Genomic DNA, 13,905 nt, shown 5'->3' with positions numbered 1-13,905 from the left:
CGATTAGTGCCCTTTGCCCGACTCTGTCGGGAGCACAGGGAGGCAGAGCCCGGGCTTGTCGATTTCCACCCTCAGCAGTTGGGGAGGGAGGCGGCGGCAGCTCCAGCCCCACCCTGGCCGTCCACGTGGATGGAGGAAAGGAGGAAGTGGTTGTGTGTCTGAGTTCCCAGGGCCCTGTGCTGCACACCTGCCCGGAGGCCCCGCGGGGCTGCAGGAGTTGGGAGAAGCCTCCGTGTGCTCGGGCCCCGAGGTGCTGCTCTGGAAGCGGGAGCAAGGCTCTTGATCAGCACCCAGGGGTGACCCGAGGGCCCCTTTGGGGAAGGGGAGGCCTTCTGTCCTTCCGGAGAATGAAAGTGCCGAAGGCCCCCTCCATGTTCATGAAGATGGCTGCCTTTTACCAGTGCATCAAGCCTGAGCCCAGGTGCGCCCCTGAGAGCTGAGAGGTGGTGGGGTAGAAGGAGGGGCTGAGAGGGAGGGGGGCCCGAGCTCGCACCCCAGCCCCTGGGGCCTGAGGGCATGTTCAGTATCTGTGGTCATTGATGACCCCCTTCCTTACAGACGTCACTATATATATATAATATATCTCCTTCAATTGTGTGAGTTCTGAACAAACTAATGATTTTCTTTATTTTCTTTGTGACACATGCATATATTGAAACCGAGGGGAGCAGGGTGCTAAGGTGAAGGGGATGGGGAGCAAAAGGAAGAGAGAAGGGGAGGGGAAGGGGGCTGGAAGACAGAGTGTTTTCCTCTGGACATCCTCTGGACATCGCATGCCTGTATAAGGGGTCCACATGGCACAGTCTGTGTCCTTTTGGTGGAGAGAAGGCAGCGAAGGGCAACATAAAAGATCACTAGAATTGTTCCTGGAACTAACAATCAGCACCGAAGGGCTTGTTTTTTTCTTTTTTTTTTTAAATTTTTTTAAAATGAAGTATAGTTGACATACCATATTCTGTAAGTTACAGGTGTACAATGTGGCGGTTCACAATGTTAAAGTTTATACTCCGTTTCTAGTTATTATAAAATACTGGGTATGTTGCCTGTGCTGCACGGCCTACCCGTGGAGCTCATTTTATGCCCAGTCGTGTGTGCCTCTTAATGCCCTCGCTATCCATCGCTTCCACTCCCCTCGCCCCGCTGGTAACCACTCGTTTGTCCTGTGTGAGTCTGCTGTTTGTTGTGTTGTTTAGATTCTGCATGTAAGTGAGGTCATACAGTGCTTGTCTTTCTCTTCACATAACGCCAAAGGGCTTGGTATTAACTGGCAGGCTTGCGGAGAGTGGTGGCCTGCCCAAGTTCTTCGGGAGCAGAGGCCAGTGGACCTGCAAAGCCACCTCGCCCTGCTGCAGGTGAACTCATCCTTTGAAAATGTTTGGCCTTTGGTGCACTGTGCTTCCACCATGACAGTACAAAGGGAAGCAGAGCTCCAGTGTGGTGGAAATGCCTTGCAAGTATAAGTAAACAGCTTGCGTGTCTCATAACCAAATGGAAAATTCCAGTATGGCAACCTCTATCCAACCAAGTGATGGTCATGTCTGCACATCACCTGGGCTGGGTGGTCTTGGGAAACAAATATTCCCACTTCGTCAGCATACATCTGGAGGTGTGAGGGATGCTGGGAGACCTGGCAGACCATCCACTCCCCGCCAAGCCTCACTTGCTTCTTTTGCTACACAGGGACAGGAACCCAACAACCAAAGGCTTCCTTGTGAACACATATCTTTGTACTGTTGCAAAGCCCTATGCAGGAAAGTCACCATCACTGTTATTGTTTCATTAAAATCTTTTTTTTAACTTATAATTATTCAACCTCAGTGTCTGATGCTGCCTGTTTTGAATGGGCCAGAGTAGAGCGGTGGTGTGATGTCTCTTCATTAATAGACTTTGGAGCATGACTTCCTAATTAAAAAAGAAAAACAAACAAATCAAAACTTCAGCTCTGCGTCTGCTGTGCTACAGAACTGCCAATCACATATGGAACATCCTAGATAAATTTAGCCTTAAGAACTTTCTTCATGTCCTTATTTTTGGTAGACATGCAGAAAAGAGGGGAATTTACTACCTAAAAAAATTCAAGTTAAAAACAGACCAGCCCTCATAAAGTTTCCCCGCGCCCCAGGGTTTGGGTCCATTCATCCCATTAGGGTAGTGATTAGCACAATTCACAGCTCACTCAGAGATTGAAAGTTTCCACGTTAGATCACATCTTGGCAAGACACCCCAGCGTTAGAATGTTTTCCCAGGAATTGTACAAATGCAGTTTCTGAGGTTGCAAAGTTCAGTGCTCGCCTCTTTTATTTTTTTATTTTCGGCCGTGCCGGTTTTTCGTGGCTGCGAGGGCTTTTTCTCCAAGTTGCGGCTAGAGGGGGCTGCTCTCTCATTGCGGAGCACGGGCTCTGTGACATGCAGCTTTCACTAGTCTCGACTCCTGGGCTCTGGAGCACAGACGGTAGTTGTGGTTCACAGGCTTAGTTGCTCCACAGCTTGTGGGATCTTTCCAGATCAGGGATCAAATGAGCGTCTCTGGCATTGGCACACAGATTCTATACCACTGAGTCGCCAGGGAAGCCCCTTACCTATCTTTGAAATTACGGTCTTGTAAACAGTGGCACCCCACTCCAGTACTCTTGCCTGGAAAATCCCATGGACAGAGGGGCCTGGTAGGCTGCAGTCTTTGGGGTGCCAAAGGTAGGACACGACTGAGCGACTTCACTTTCACTTTTCACTTTCATGCATTGGAGAAGGAATTGGCAGTCCACTCCAGTGCTCTTGCCTGGAGAATCCCAGAGCCTGGTAGGCTGCCGTCTCTGGGGTCGCACAGAGTCGGACACGACTGAAGCAACTTAGCAGCAGCAGCAAACATACCTCATAGATTTGTTTTATTCTATTAACATACAAACGCCTGAAGTAGCGTTTTAAAAATCTCATTTGAAAACATTCATTTATAAGCGAGTGAAAGCAGGTAACTCAAGTGAAAGCTGTCATGTATTGCATGAGCTTCATTGAGGAGCATCCATGTAGACACAGGCTGCATACTTGAACGCAGGTTCCTGTGTGTCTGTCTATATATGTCTATAGGAGGGTATGCATTCCCAGCTAAGTAACTTACCAGTGTCCTTCTTCATAAGTATTGCAAAATCAACTGTTACATAAGTTTCAAATCAATGGTATAGTTTGAGACACTACATATATGCTTATAAACTATGCTGTTTGTCTGGCAAAGAAACAGGCTAACCACTTGTGGTCCACTGCCTCATTCTCTCTGGAACCTCTCACTGTCCCTGTCAGGACTGTCCCCAAGGACAGGAACCAGGCATCTGAAGCAAGGTCCTCCTTGCATCCATGTTCCTTGACTCCCAAAGGCTCTGCATGGTTCTAGGGCAGGTGATGTCTAGGGAGCCAGGGACAAGAAATCAGACTGAAGAAATGTGACATCATTTAGCTAAGTCATGGACTTTTTAAAAAAAATCAATTGATTTCTGGCTGTGCTGAGTCCTCGTTGCTGGGTGGGCTCTAGGGCTCGTGAGCTCAGTAGTTGCGGTGCATGGGATGAGTTGCTCTGAAGCATGTGGAATCCTCCCAGAACAGGGATTGAACCCGTGTCCCTTGCACTGGCAAGTGAATTCTTAACCAGTGGACCAATGGGAAGTCCTAAGTCATGAGCTTCGAGAGATGTCTGTCTTGGAGACGGGAGTGTCGCCTGGTCTTGGGAACTGTGACTGGGTAGTGGATGCCGTGTCATTTTTCTCAGAAGGTGAATCCTTTGTCTAACAAGCGTCGTGAGTGCCTCTGACTCATTTGCTCATTCATCCATTCAACAGTCTTTTTGGGGGACCTCCTGTGTGGCAGTACCATGCTGGTACGTGTTCCCTATTCGCAAGGAGTTAGTCTTCAAGTTTTACACCTTTAGCCAGATTGGAGATGACGCACTTCTCTAGGTCAAGCCGAATTTTAGGTTTTTTAAAGACTGTCAGTTACTGGTCTCTAGGAAACTGACCTCCCTGTAAGTTCCTTTGCTCCCCTCCTGCTGTCCTCTGAGCACTATGACTCTGTTTGAGTTCTCGGTTTTCAGCCCTTTGCTCATCTGATTGCTTTGCTTTCGTTTTTTCAAGCAGTGTTTTAACTGTAGTTGATTTACAGTGCGGTGTTACTTTCTAGGGTATAGCAAAGTGATTCACATATATATTCCTGTAATATATATATGCACACACATACCTACACACTGAGTTGTTGTTCAGTCGTTAAATCGTGTCCAACTCTTTGCAGCCGCATGGACTGCAGCACACCAGGCTTCCCTGTCTTTCACCATCTCCCGGAGGTTGCTCAGATTCATGCCCATTGAGTCGGTGATGCCATCCAACCATCTCATCTCAGTCTTTCCAGGCATCAGAGTCTTTTCCAGTGAGTCAGCTCTTCACCTTAGGTGACCAAAGTATTGAAGCTTCAGCTTCGGCATCAGCCCTTTCAATGAATATTCAGGGTTGATTTCCTTTAGGATTGACTGGTAGTATTCCATTGTGTGTATACATACACCACATCCTTATCCATTCATCTGTTGATGGTAGGTTGTTTCCATATCTTGGCTATGGTAAATAGTGCTGTCATGAACATGGTGGGTGCATATCTTTTTGAATTATAGTTTTCTCTAGATATATGCCCAGGAGTGGGGTTGCTGGATCATATGGAAGCTCTATTTTTAGCTTTTTAAGGAACCCCCATACTATTCTCCATAGTGGCTGTACCAGTTTACATTCTCATCCACAGTGTAAGAGAGGGTTCCCTATTTGCCACACCCTCTGCCTATTTCAGGGAGAAGGCAATGGCACCCCACTCCAGTACTCTTGCCCGGAAAATCCCACGGACGGAGGAGCCTGGAAGGCTGCAGTCCATGGGGTCGCTGAGGGTCGGACATGACTGAGTGACTTCACTTTCACTTTTCACTTTCATGCATTGGAGAAGGAAATGGCAACCCACTCCAGTGTTCCTGCCTGGAGAATCCTAGGGACGGGGGAGCTTGGTGGGCTGCCGTCTGTGGGGTCGCACAGAGTCGGACACGACTGAAGCGACTTAGCAGCAGCAGGAGCTGCTGCCTATTTCGAGCCTTTTTAATGATGGTCGTTGTGACTGATATAAGGTGATAATTCCTTGTAGTTTTGACTTGCATTTCTCTGACAATTATCGATGCCGATCATCTTTTCCTGTGCCTGTTGGCCGTCTTCTTTGGAGACATGTCTATTTGGGTCCTCTGCTTGTGTTTTGATTGGGTTGTTTTCTGTTTTTGTTGAGGCGTATGAGCTATCTGTATGTTTTGGAAATCAAGCGCTTGTCAGTTGCATCATTTGCAAATATGTTCTCTCAGCCTGCAAGATTGTCTTTTCATTTTATTTATGATTCCCTTTGCTGTGCAAAATCTTATAAATTTCATTAGGTCTCGTTTGTTTATCTTCACTCTTGTTTCTGTTGCCTTGGGAGACTGACCTAAGGGAGCATTGCTACAATTTATGTCGGAGAAAGTTTTGCCCGTGTTCTTTTCTAGGCGTATTATGGTGTCAGGTCTTATATTTAGTCTTTAAGCCATTTTGCTCGTCTTTGGGTATGGTGTGTGGGTGAGTTCTAATTTCAGTGATTTACATGCAGTTGTCCAGCCTTCTCAGCACCGTTTGCCGAGGTAACTGTCCCTCATTGTGTATTATTTCCTCCTCTGTCAAAGATTAACTGACCGTAGGTGTGTGGGTTTATTTCTGGGCAATTTCTTTGCTTTCTTTTCTCCATATGTCAGAGTGGCTCTACTTTTTCTCCTCCCGTTGTTCCCAACTAGTGAATGAAGCAGGTTTTATGCTCACACCTCGAGGTGTACTCTGAAAGGTCAAATCCTCTGGTTTTGGGCATAAAAGTGTCTATCATGAGGCAGTAAAGCCGGCACAATTTTCGAGCAGAGATTTCTCACAGGAACTTTACAAGCCTTACACATTCTGTTGCCTCAGTAATGTGAAACTGCTTTTCCTAAAAAAAAGTACAGGCAGATCTTGGTGTGACTCACTAGAGAACAATAGTCAAGTCACAGTTTATTTTCGTCTTTTTCCCCCCAAAAAGGAAAAATTGATTAAATGTGTAGGGAAGGTGAGCAGGCTTAAATCCATAAAGGGGAACCAGATCACAGAATTGTGCAAACAGAGATGTGATGAAAACTGGCGAATGCGGTGAACAAAAAGGTCCGGACTTCCTACTGTGCATTGTGGAAGGTGCTGGCTCCTCTGATCAGACGCGCCAGTGGGACTGAGGGCTGAGCAGAAGTTGATGAGAAGAAAGGGGAGCATGAGAGCAGGGAAGAGATTTCAGGCAGAGGGAACAGCATCTGCAAAGGCCCTGGGCTGGAGGGAGATGAAGCCTGCAAGGCAGGGAGAGCAGGGCGGGCGCATTGGTGCCGACTGTGTGTGTGACTGAGATCCTGCTCGTCTGTCCATGCTTAGATTTACCCGGATAAATACTGGGTAAGGTCATATTCTTCCTCCTTTCATATCAGCTCTGCTGTGGGATTGCTAGAGACACATTGTATCATGTCTTCTTTCCCAAAATGTCTTTACTTCACCTTTTTATCTAGTCATTCTTCTTTCCCCAGCAGCTTTATTACCGTATAACTTTATATAACCATAGAGTTCACCTTTAGGAGTGTGCAGTCTACCAGTCTATTTCCAGAGTCGTGCAACTGTGAACAGAATGTGATTTGAGAATGTATTCATCTCCCCCAAAGAAATATTCACCTCCCCTTCTGCTCATTAGCATCTCTTCCCATTCTGCCTCCCTCTCCAGAGCACCCCACTCCCGACCTTGGCAGACACTAACTTACTGTCTGTCTCAATGGATTTGCCTATTATGGGTGTTTTTAAAACACTGTGCTGTGCTGCGTGTGGGCTTTCTCTAGTTGCAGAGAGCAGGGGCTACTTGCTCGCTGTGGTGCGTGGACTCCTTTTGTGGTGGATTCTCTTATCGCGGAGTGTGGGCTCTCGGGCGGGAGGGCTTCAGTGGTTCTGTCACACCAGCTTAGCTGTCTGGCAGCATGTGGGGTCTTCGCAGACCAGGAATCTGAACCGGCATCCCCTGCATGGCAAGGCAGGTTCTTAACCACTGAACCACCAGGGAAGCCTTGTTCTGGGTATTTCATATAGGTGAAATCATTCAGTATGCGGACTTCTGTGTCTGGTTTCCTTTGATGTAGCATGATGTGTTCAAAAGTAACCCATACTGTAGCATGTGTTAATGCTTCATTCCTTTTTATGGCTGGATAATATTCTGTTGTATGTATGTATCATATTTTAAATGTATTCATCAGTTGTTGAGCTGTTTCCACTTTCTGATTATAAATAATGCTGAACATTGGTGAATACATTTTTTGTGTGCATTTCCCCCATTTTTATTGTTGTAGAATACACGTAATATAAAATGTTGCCATCTTGAGCATTTTTAAACATCCAGGTCAGTGGTATTAAGTACATCCATCTTGTTGTGCAAGCACCACCACCCATCTTCAGAACTCTTTTCATCTTGCAAAACACAGACTCTGTACTCATGAAACTAACCGCCCCCCCTCACCGCTGCCCTGGCGCAGTTCACTCCTTCCCCAGCCCCTGGTAGCCACCATTCTGCTCTCTGAATCTGTGATTTTGATTCCCCAACATAAGTAGCGGAGTCATCCAGCATTTGTCTTTCTGCGACTGGTCTATTTCACTTCGCATAACATCCTCCAGGTTCATCCACGTGGCAGCCTATTTTAGAATTTCTGTCCTTTTTGCAGTTGATAAGAAGATACTTGCTTCTGTCATTTCGCTATTTGTTTTCTCTATGCTTATAGGTTTTTTATCCTTCATTTCCTATATTACTGTCCCCTTTGAGTTGATCTTTAATATTTATTTTTATTTATTTATTTTTCTGCATCAGGTCTTAGTTGTGGCATTGGGGATCCCTGACCAGGGATCAAACCTGGGCCCGCTGCCGTGAGAATGTGGAATCTTAGCCACTGGACCACCGGGGACGTCCTGAGTTGGGTTTTTTGGTTGTTGTTGTGAAACTTTAAAGTTCCTTTCTCATTTTCTTCTGTGCTACAGCTGTTTTGTGGTTACCACAGGGATTACATCGGAGAAGGCAATGGCACCCCACTCCAGTACTCTTGCCTGGAAAATCCCATGGATGGAGGAGCCTGGTGGGCTGCAGTCCATGGGGTCGCACAGAGTCGGACACGACTGAGCGACTTAGCAGCAGCAGCAGGGATTACACTGAACATCCTAAAGTTATAACACTCTGATTTGCATTTGTTCCAGCTTAACTTCCATGACACACAGAGCCTCTGCCCCTTTTCGCTTCTGTTCCTCTTCCTTTCAGTTGTTGATGCCACAGAATAAGATCTTTAAGCATTGTGTGTCTAAAAACATAAATTAATAATTTGAAAAAATACAGTAACCTCTTAAATTAGAAAGAAAACGAAATGTGGAGTCACATACAAAAGTTACAATAATACTAGCTCTTAGACTACTAATTGCTCTTTAAAAAGGTGTAAGTGTCTTAAATTATGTGGAAAACAAAAAGTGGAGTCATGAATCAACCATAAACCAGTGTTGACCCTTGAACAGTGAGGGTTGTTGTTAGGAACAGCGGCCCTCCACACAGTCTAAAATCTGAGTGTAGCTTTACAGTTGGCCCTTCATATCTGTGGCCTATCCAGGGATTCCACCAGACATGGGTCATGTAGTACTACAATGCATATTTGCTGAAAAAAAAAAAATCCACATATAAGTGGACCTGGGCAGTTCAAACCCATCTCGTTAAAGGGTCATCTGTACTGGCTTTTATAATTGCCCATGTATTTCCCTCTACTAAGTTTTTAAGTTGGTTTTTTTAAATTGAAGTATAGTTGATTTACAGTATTATGTTACAGGTGTATAATATAGTGAATCACAAATTTTAAAGTTTATACTTCATTGATCATAGAATAGCAGCTATATTCCCTGTGTTGTACAATGTGTCTTTGTAACTTGTTTCGTACCTAACAGTTTGTACCTCTTACCTACTTCCATAGTACCCCTTCCCCCTTCTCCACTGGTAACCACTTGCTTGTTCTCTATATCTGTGAGTCTGCTTCTTTTTTGTTATATTCACTAAATCTTGTATATTTTAGATTCCACGTATAAGTGATGTCATACAGTATTTGTCTTTGATTTATTCTTCCAAGTCCATCTGTGCTGTTGCAGATGACAAAGTTTCATTCTTCTTTATGGCTGAGAAGTATTCTGTTGTGTTTATCTTCTTTATCCATCTTTAAAATGCGGTTTCAAGTTACTGTCTAGCTCCCTTTTATTCCAGCCTGCAGGACTCCCTTGAACATTTCCTGCAGGGCATGTGTAGCGGTAATGGACCCCTTCATCTTTTATTTATCTGGAAATGTCTTCATTTCTTACCATACTTTTCAAGGACAGCTTTGCCACATTTAGGGTTAGTGGTTGACATTTTTTTCCTTTTAGCACTTTGACTCTATCCCGTTCCTGCCTTCTACATTCCAGAATTTCTGATGAGAAATTTGCTGATAATCTTACTGGGGATTCTGTGTATGTGATGATTTGCTGCTCTCTTGCTGCTTTCAAGATTCTTTATCTCTGGCTTTCAACTGTTTACAATGTATCTCAATTCATTGAGCTCGTTAGATGTTGTTATTTGTGTCTTTCATCAAATGCGGGAGGTGTGGGGCCATTATTTTTTCAGATATTCTCTTTACCCCTTTTTCTCTCCCCCACCTCCTTCTGGGACCCCTACAATGGTATTTTGATCCATCTGATGGTGTCCCGTAGGTCCCTTGCACTTCCCTGGTGTCTCAGACAGTAAAGAATCTGTCTTCTATGCAGGAGACCTGGGTTTGATCCCTGGGTTGGGAAGATCCCCTGGAGAAGGGAATGGCCACCCGCTCCAGTGTTCTTTCCTGGAGAATCCCATGGACAGAGGAGCCTGGTGGGCTACAGTCCATGGGGTGGCAAAGAACCAGGCACTACTGAGTGACTAACACTTTCATTTTCGTAGGTCCCTTACGCTCTATTCAGTTTACGTCAATGTTTTTCTTTCTATTCCTCAGACTCTAATGATCACGACCTGTCTTCAAGTTTCCTGATTCTTCTGCATGCTGAAATCTGTCTTGGAAACCCTCTACTGAATCTTTCCTTCCAGTTACTATTTCAGTCGTCTTTTTTTTTAGCCCCAGACTTTTTCTTCCTTTTTAGGCTTCCTCTCCTTTTATTAACACTTCCATTTTGTCCGTACGTTATCTCCTTGAGTTTCTCTATGTCTCTAGTTCCCTGAGCATCTTTAAGATCATTGGTTTTGAGTCTTTGTCTAGTAGATCAGCCACCAGACCTTCTTCAGGGACAGATTCAAAACTGGACATTTGAACCTAGTAATATGGTAACTCTGGAAATCAGTTCTCCCCCTTCATCTGGGCTTGCTAGGCTTTATTTTTTGTGCCAAGGAGTGGCCTGAGGTATAATCTTAAGGGCTTCTAAGATGTTTTATAAGCCTGTGAGTTTCCCTGGGCATATGCAGTATCTCTCATTTCCCCCATATATACAATAGCTTTTGAATGTCCTAGGAGTCAATGTCAGGCTCCCAAAAGGGGAAATCAGAAAACTGAAGTGGGGAAGGGGGACGTGGGGCACCCAGCCCAGCCCTTTAAACCTCCTAGAAGTTAGTGCAGCTAGAAGGGGAGGGGCTTGCAGCAGTAGGGGAGGTGCAGCAACAGTGGCAGCCCACCACCTGCAACTCTGTCATCGTGAGCACTGATCACAGCACAGACCTCTAGTATTTGCAGAACTGGGTTCTTTTGCCCACCATGGTTCCTTCAAGCTGTGTGCAAGCTGCTTTCAGATGCATGGCTGCCTGTCAAGAGAGCTGGGAATGGGAGTGAGTAGATGCTATTGAATTAAGAGCTGAAATTGACTGAAATTACCAGCAGTTTACATACCAGCTCTCCTCTGGGAGTTGCGAGCCTTAGATGGACTCCGAAATAGCTACACCAAACAGATTCTGCCAGTGTAGTTGTTGTCTAGGTGGGAGAGAGATTCCTGGTGCCTCCTACTCCATGGTATTCCTAGAATCTTTCATAGACATATGTGTTTATTTCTCTAAGGTAAATACCTAGGAATGGAATTGCCAGACTGTATGGTATCTTTATGCTTTATGAGGTTTCTTCCCCAAGGAGCTGTTTTCCAAAGTGTCTGTAATGTTTTGCATTTCCATCAACAATGAATGAGGGTTTCAATTTCTAAATGCGCTTGCAGACACTTGTTATTGTCTGTCTTTCTATTGAGCCAGTCTGGCGAGTGTCGAGTAGTATCTCACTTTGGTTTCAGCTTGCAGTTCCCTAGTGATGGGTTTCCTTGGTGGCTCAGTGGTAAAGAATCCACCTGGAACGCGGGAGACGGGGAGGATCCCCTGGAGAAGAAGTGACAACCCTTTCCAGTATTCTTATTTGGGAAATCCCATGGACAGAGGAGCCTGGCGGATTGTAGTCCATGGGATTGCGAAGAGTTGGGCACGGCTTAGCGACTAAACAACCAACGATGGTCAAACATCTTTTCATATGCTTATTGGCTGTCTGTTTTCTTTCTTGTACAAGTATCTGTTTAAATCTTTCATCTACTTTAAAATGGATGTCTTTTATTATTGTTATAAGAATTATTTTTGCATTCTGGATACAAATCACTTACCAGATACACGATTTGCAAAAATTTCTCACAGTATGTGGGCTCCCTTCACACTTTCTTGATAGATGGGTTTGAAACAAAAAGTTTATAAATTTGGTAAAGTCCAACTTATGTTATCTTCCCTTTTAGTGCTATATCTCAGTAATCATTGCGTAGCCCAAGATATAAATTTATTCCAATGTTTTCTTCTAAGAGTTTTTATAGATTTAACACTTACATTTAAGTCTGTGATCCACTGTGAGGCAATTTTTATGTGTAGTATGAGGTGGGAATATAACATGTTTTGGATGTGAATGTCCAGTTGTTCCAGCATTTGTTGAAAAGACTGATTCTTCCCACACTGAATTATCTTGGAACCCATGGTCAAAATCAATTGGCCATAAATATATTTTATTTCTGAACTCTGAATTCGTTTTACCTATATGTCTATCTGTATGCCAGTATCATGCATCCCTTTTTTATTTTTTAGTTGGAGGATAATTGTTTTACAATGTTACAATGTGTTGATTTCTGCTGTGCCATAATGGGAATCGGTCATAAGTATATACATATATATCCCCTCCTTCTTGAGCCTCCCTCCCACCTACACCTCTAGTTGTCACAGAGCGCCAGGCTGGGCTCCCTGTGTTATATAGCAGCTTCCCACTTTCATTTATTTTTAATCAGAGGATAATTGCTTTACAGTGTTGTGTTGCTTTCTGCTGTACAACAATGTGAATCAGCCATAAGTATACATATGTCCCCTCCCTCTTGAACCCCCATCCCACCTGCCCCCCAGTCCCAACCCTGTCGGTTGTCACAGGGCACAGGGCTGAGCTGCCTGTGTTATACAGCAGCTTCCCTCTTGCTGTTTTACGTATGACAGTACCATGCATTCTTGACTGCTGTAGATTTGTGTCAGTTTTGAAACCGAGAAGTATGAATCCTCCATCTTTGTTTTTCACTTTCAAGATTGTTTTGGGTCCTTTGTTTTTCCATATGGATTTTCAGATCAACTTGCCAATTTCTGCAGAAAGAAAAACAAAACAAAAATTTCTGGGGAAAAACAATCCACATGGGATTTTGATAAGGATTGCATTGGATCTGTTTTATCAATTTGGGAAGTATCGCCATCTTAAACATGTTTTCTCATCTGTGAACACTGGATAACGTTCTGTTTATTTGTGTCTTCTTTAATTTCTTTTAGCAATGGTTTGTAGTTTCCAGAGTATTCTGCCCCCTTGGTTAAATTTGTTCCTGAGTAGTTTATTCTTTTGCATGCTATTGTCAGTGGAATTTGCTTTTTCAGACTTCATTTTCGGGTTGCTTACTCCTGGTGAGAGAGCAGTGGATGTGACAGGCATCGCAGCTCACAGCTTTGAACGCAAGGGCAGTGGTGGGCAGCTACCTTACAAACAAGTTGCTGTTGGCGGTTGTGGTGAGCATTGTAAAGACAGGTCCAGGGGCTGAGAAAGAATATCAAGCGGAGGCAAGCATAGCCTGAAGGGTGCTGTGGAATGAGTGGGTCTGTAAGGGTGAACACGAAGGCTTTTTTGTACATAATTATGGGCTCAGGGTCGTGTACTCAGGATACAGATGTTTTTTCTTGGCATTGTGTAGAGTATAATGCATGGGTCTCTTTAAAATATCATAGTTAAAACCTGTTCTCATTCTTCACGTGCATAAACTTCTGTAGAATTTTTTAGTATGAGCTGCAGCTAATGATAGAATTCTGCCAAAAACTGGGGAGATGCCTGGGGTGAGTTAGGGTTCAGAGAGCAGGAGTGGGAGCAGCCCCCACAGGATCTTTCTTTGGATCCAGGAAACCCTTGGATTCTGTAGGCGCCCAGTGCACACTGATGAGTGCTGTGTGGAGGGGGCTGGAGGCCAAGCACCTTCTGGAGTTAATGAGAACCCCTGAAGAGGCCCCCTCAGGCCCAGATTTGAAGAACAAGTTTTTCTGTTCTTGGACTTGCGCTGTCAGAGCAGCAGAGTGGGAGGGGGGAGGGCAAAAGCTGGTTGAAGGAGTGTTGGGACCACTTGATCTGAACCTTTAGTTCCAGCAAGAAGCAGGAGGGATCCTGGGAGATAACGGTATTTAACACATTGCTTTTCTATATAAAAGGGCTTCCCTGGTGGCTGAAGTGGTAAAGAATCAGTCTGCAGTGCAGGCGATCTGGGTTCA

The 13,905-nt window shown here is 44.7% G+C and overlaps 1 protein-coding gene across 6 annotated transcripts in view; it reads left to right on the top strand.

Moving 5' to 3' along the window:
* Nucleotides 1-13,905, top strand: part of KIAA1211L (KIAA1211 like) — a 125,625-nt gene that overhangs the window by 55,899 nt on the left and 55,821 nt on the right. Inside the window, exon 1 of one of the 6 annotated variants that reach the window (XM_018054908.1) lies at nt 69-421. The exons of 2 other annotated variants lie outside the window; for them this stretch is intronic. In XM_018054908.1, the coding sequence (XP_017910397.1) occupies nt 348-421 (74 nt within the window). In that variant the 5' untranslated portion in view covers nt 69-347. Of the gene's footprint in view, nt 1-68; nt 422-13,905 lie in introns of those variants that run through there. 3 more of the 6 variants (XM_018054904.1, XM_018054903.1, XM_018054905.1) reach the window with 3 other exon arrangements.

This window comes from Capra hircus, chromosome 11, assembly GCF_001704415.2.
Source record: "Capra hircus breed San Clemente chromosome 11, ASM170441v1, whole genome shotgun sequence".
In the NCBI taxonomy this organism is placed as follows: Eukaryota; Metazoa; Chordata; class Mammalia; order Artiodactyla; family Bovidae; genus Capra; species Capra hircus.
This window is presented reverse-complemented; position numbering and strand designations above follow the sequence as displayed.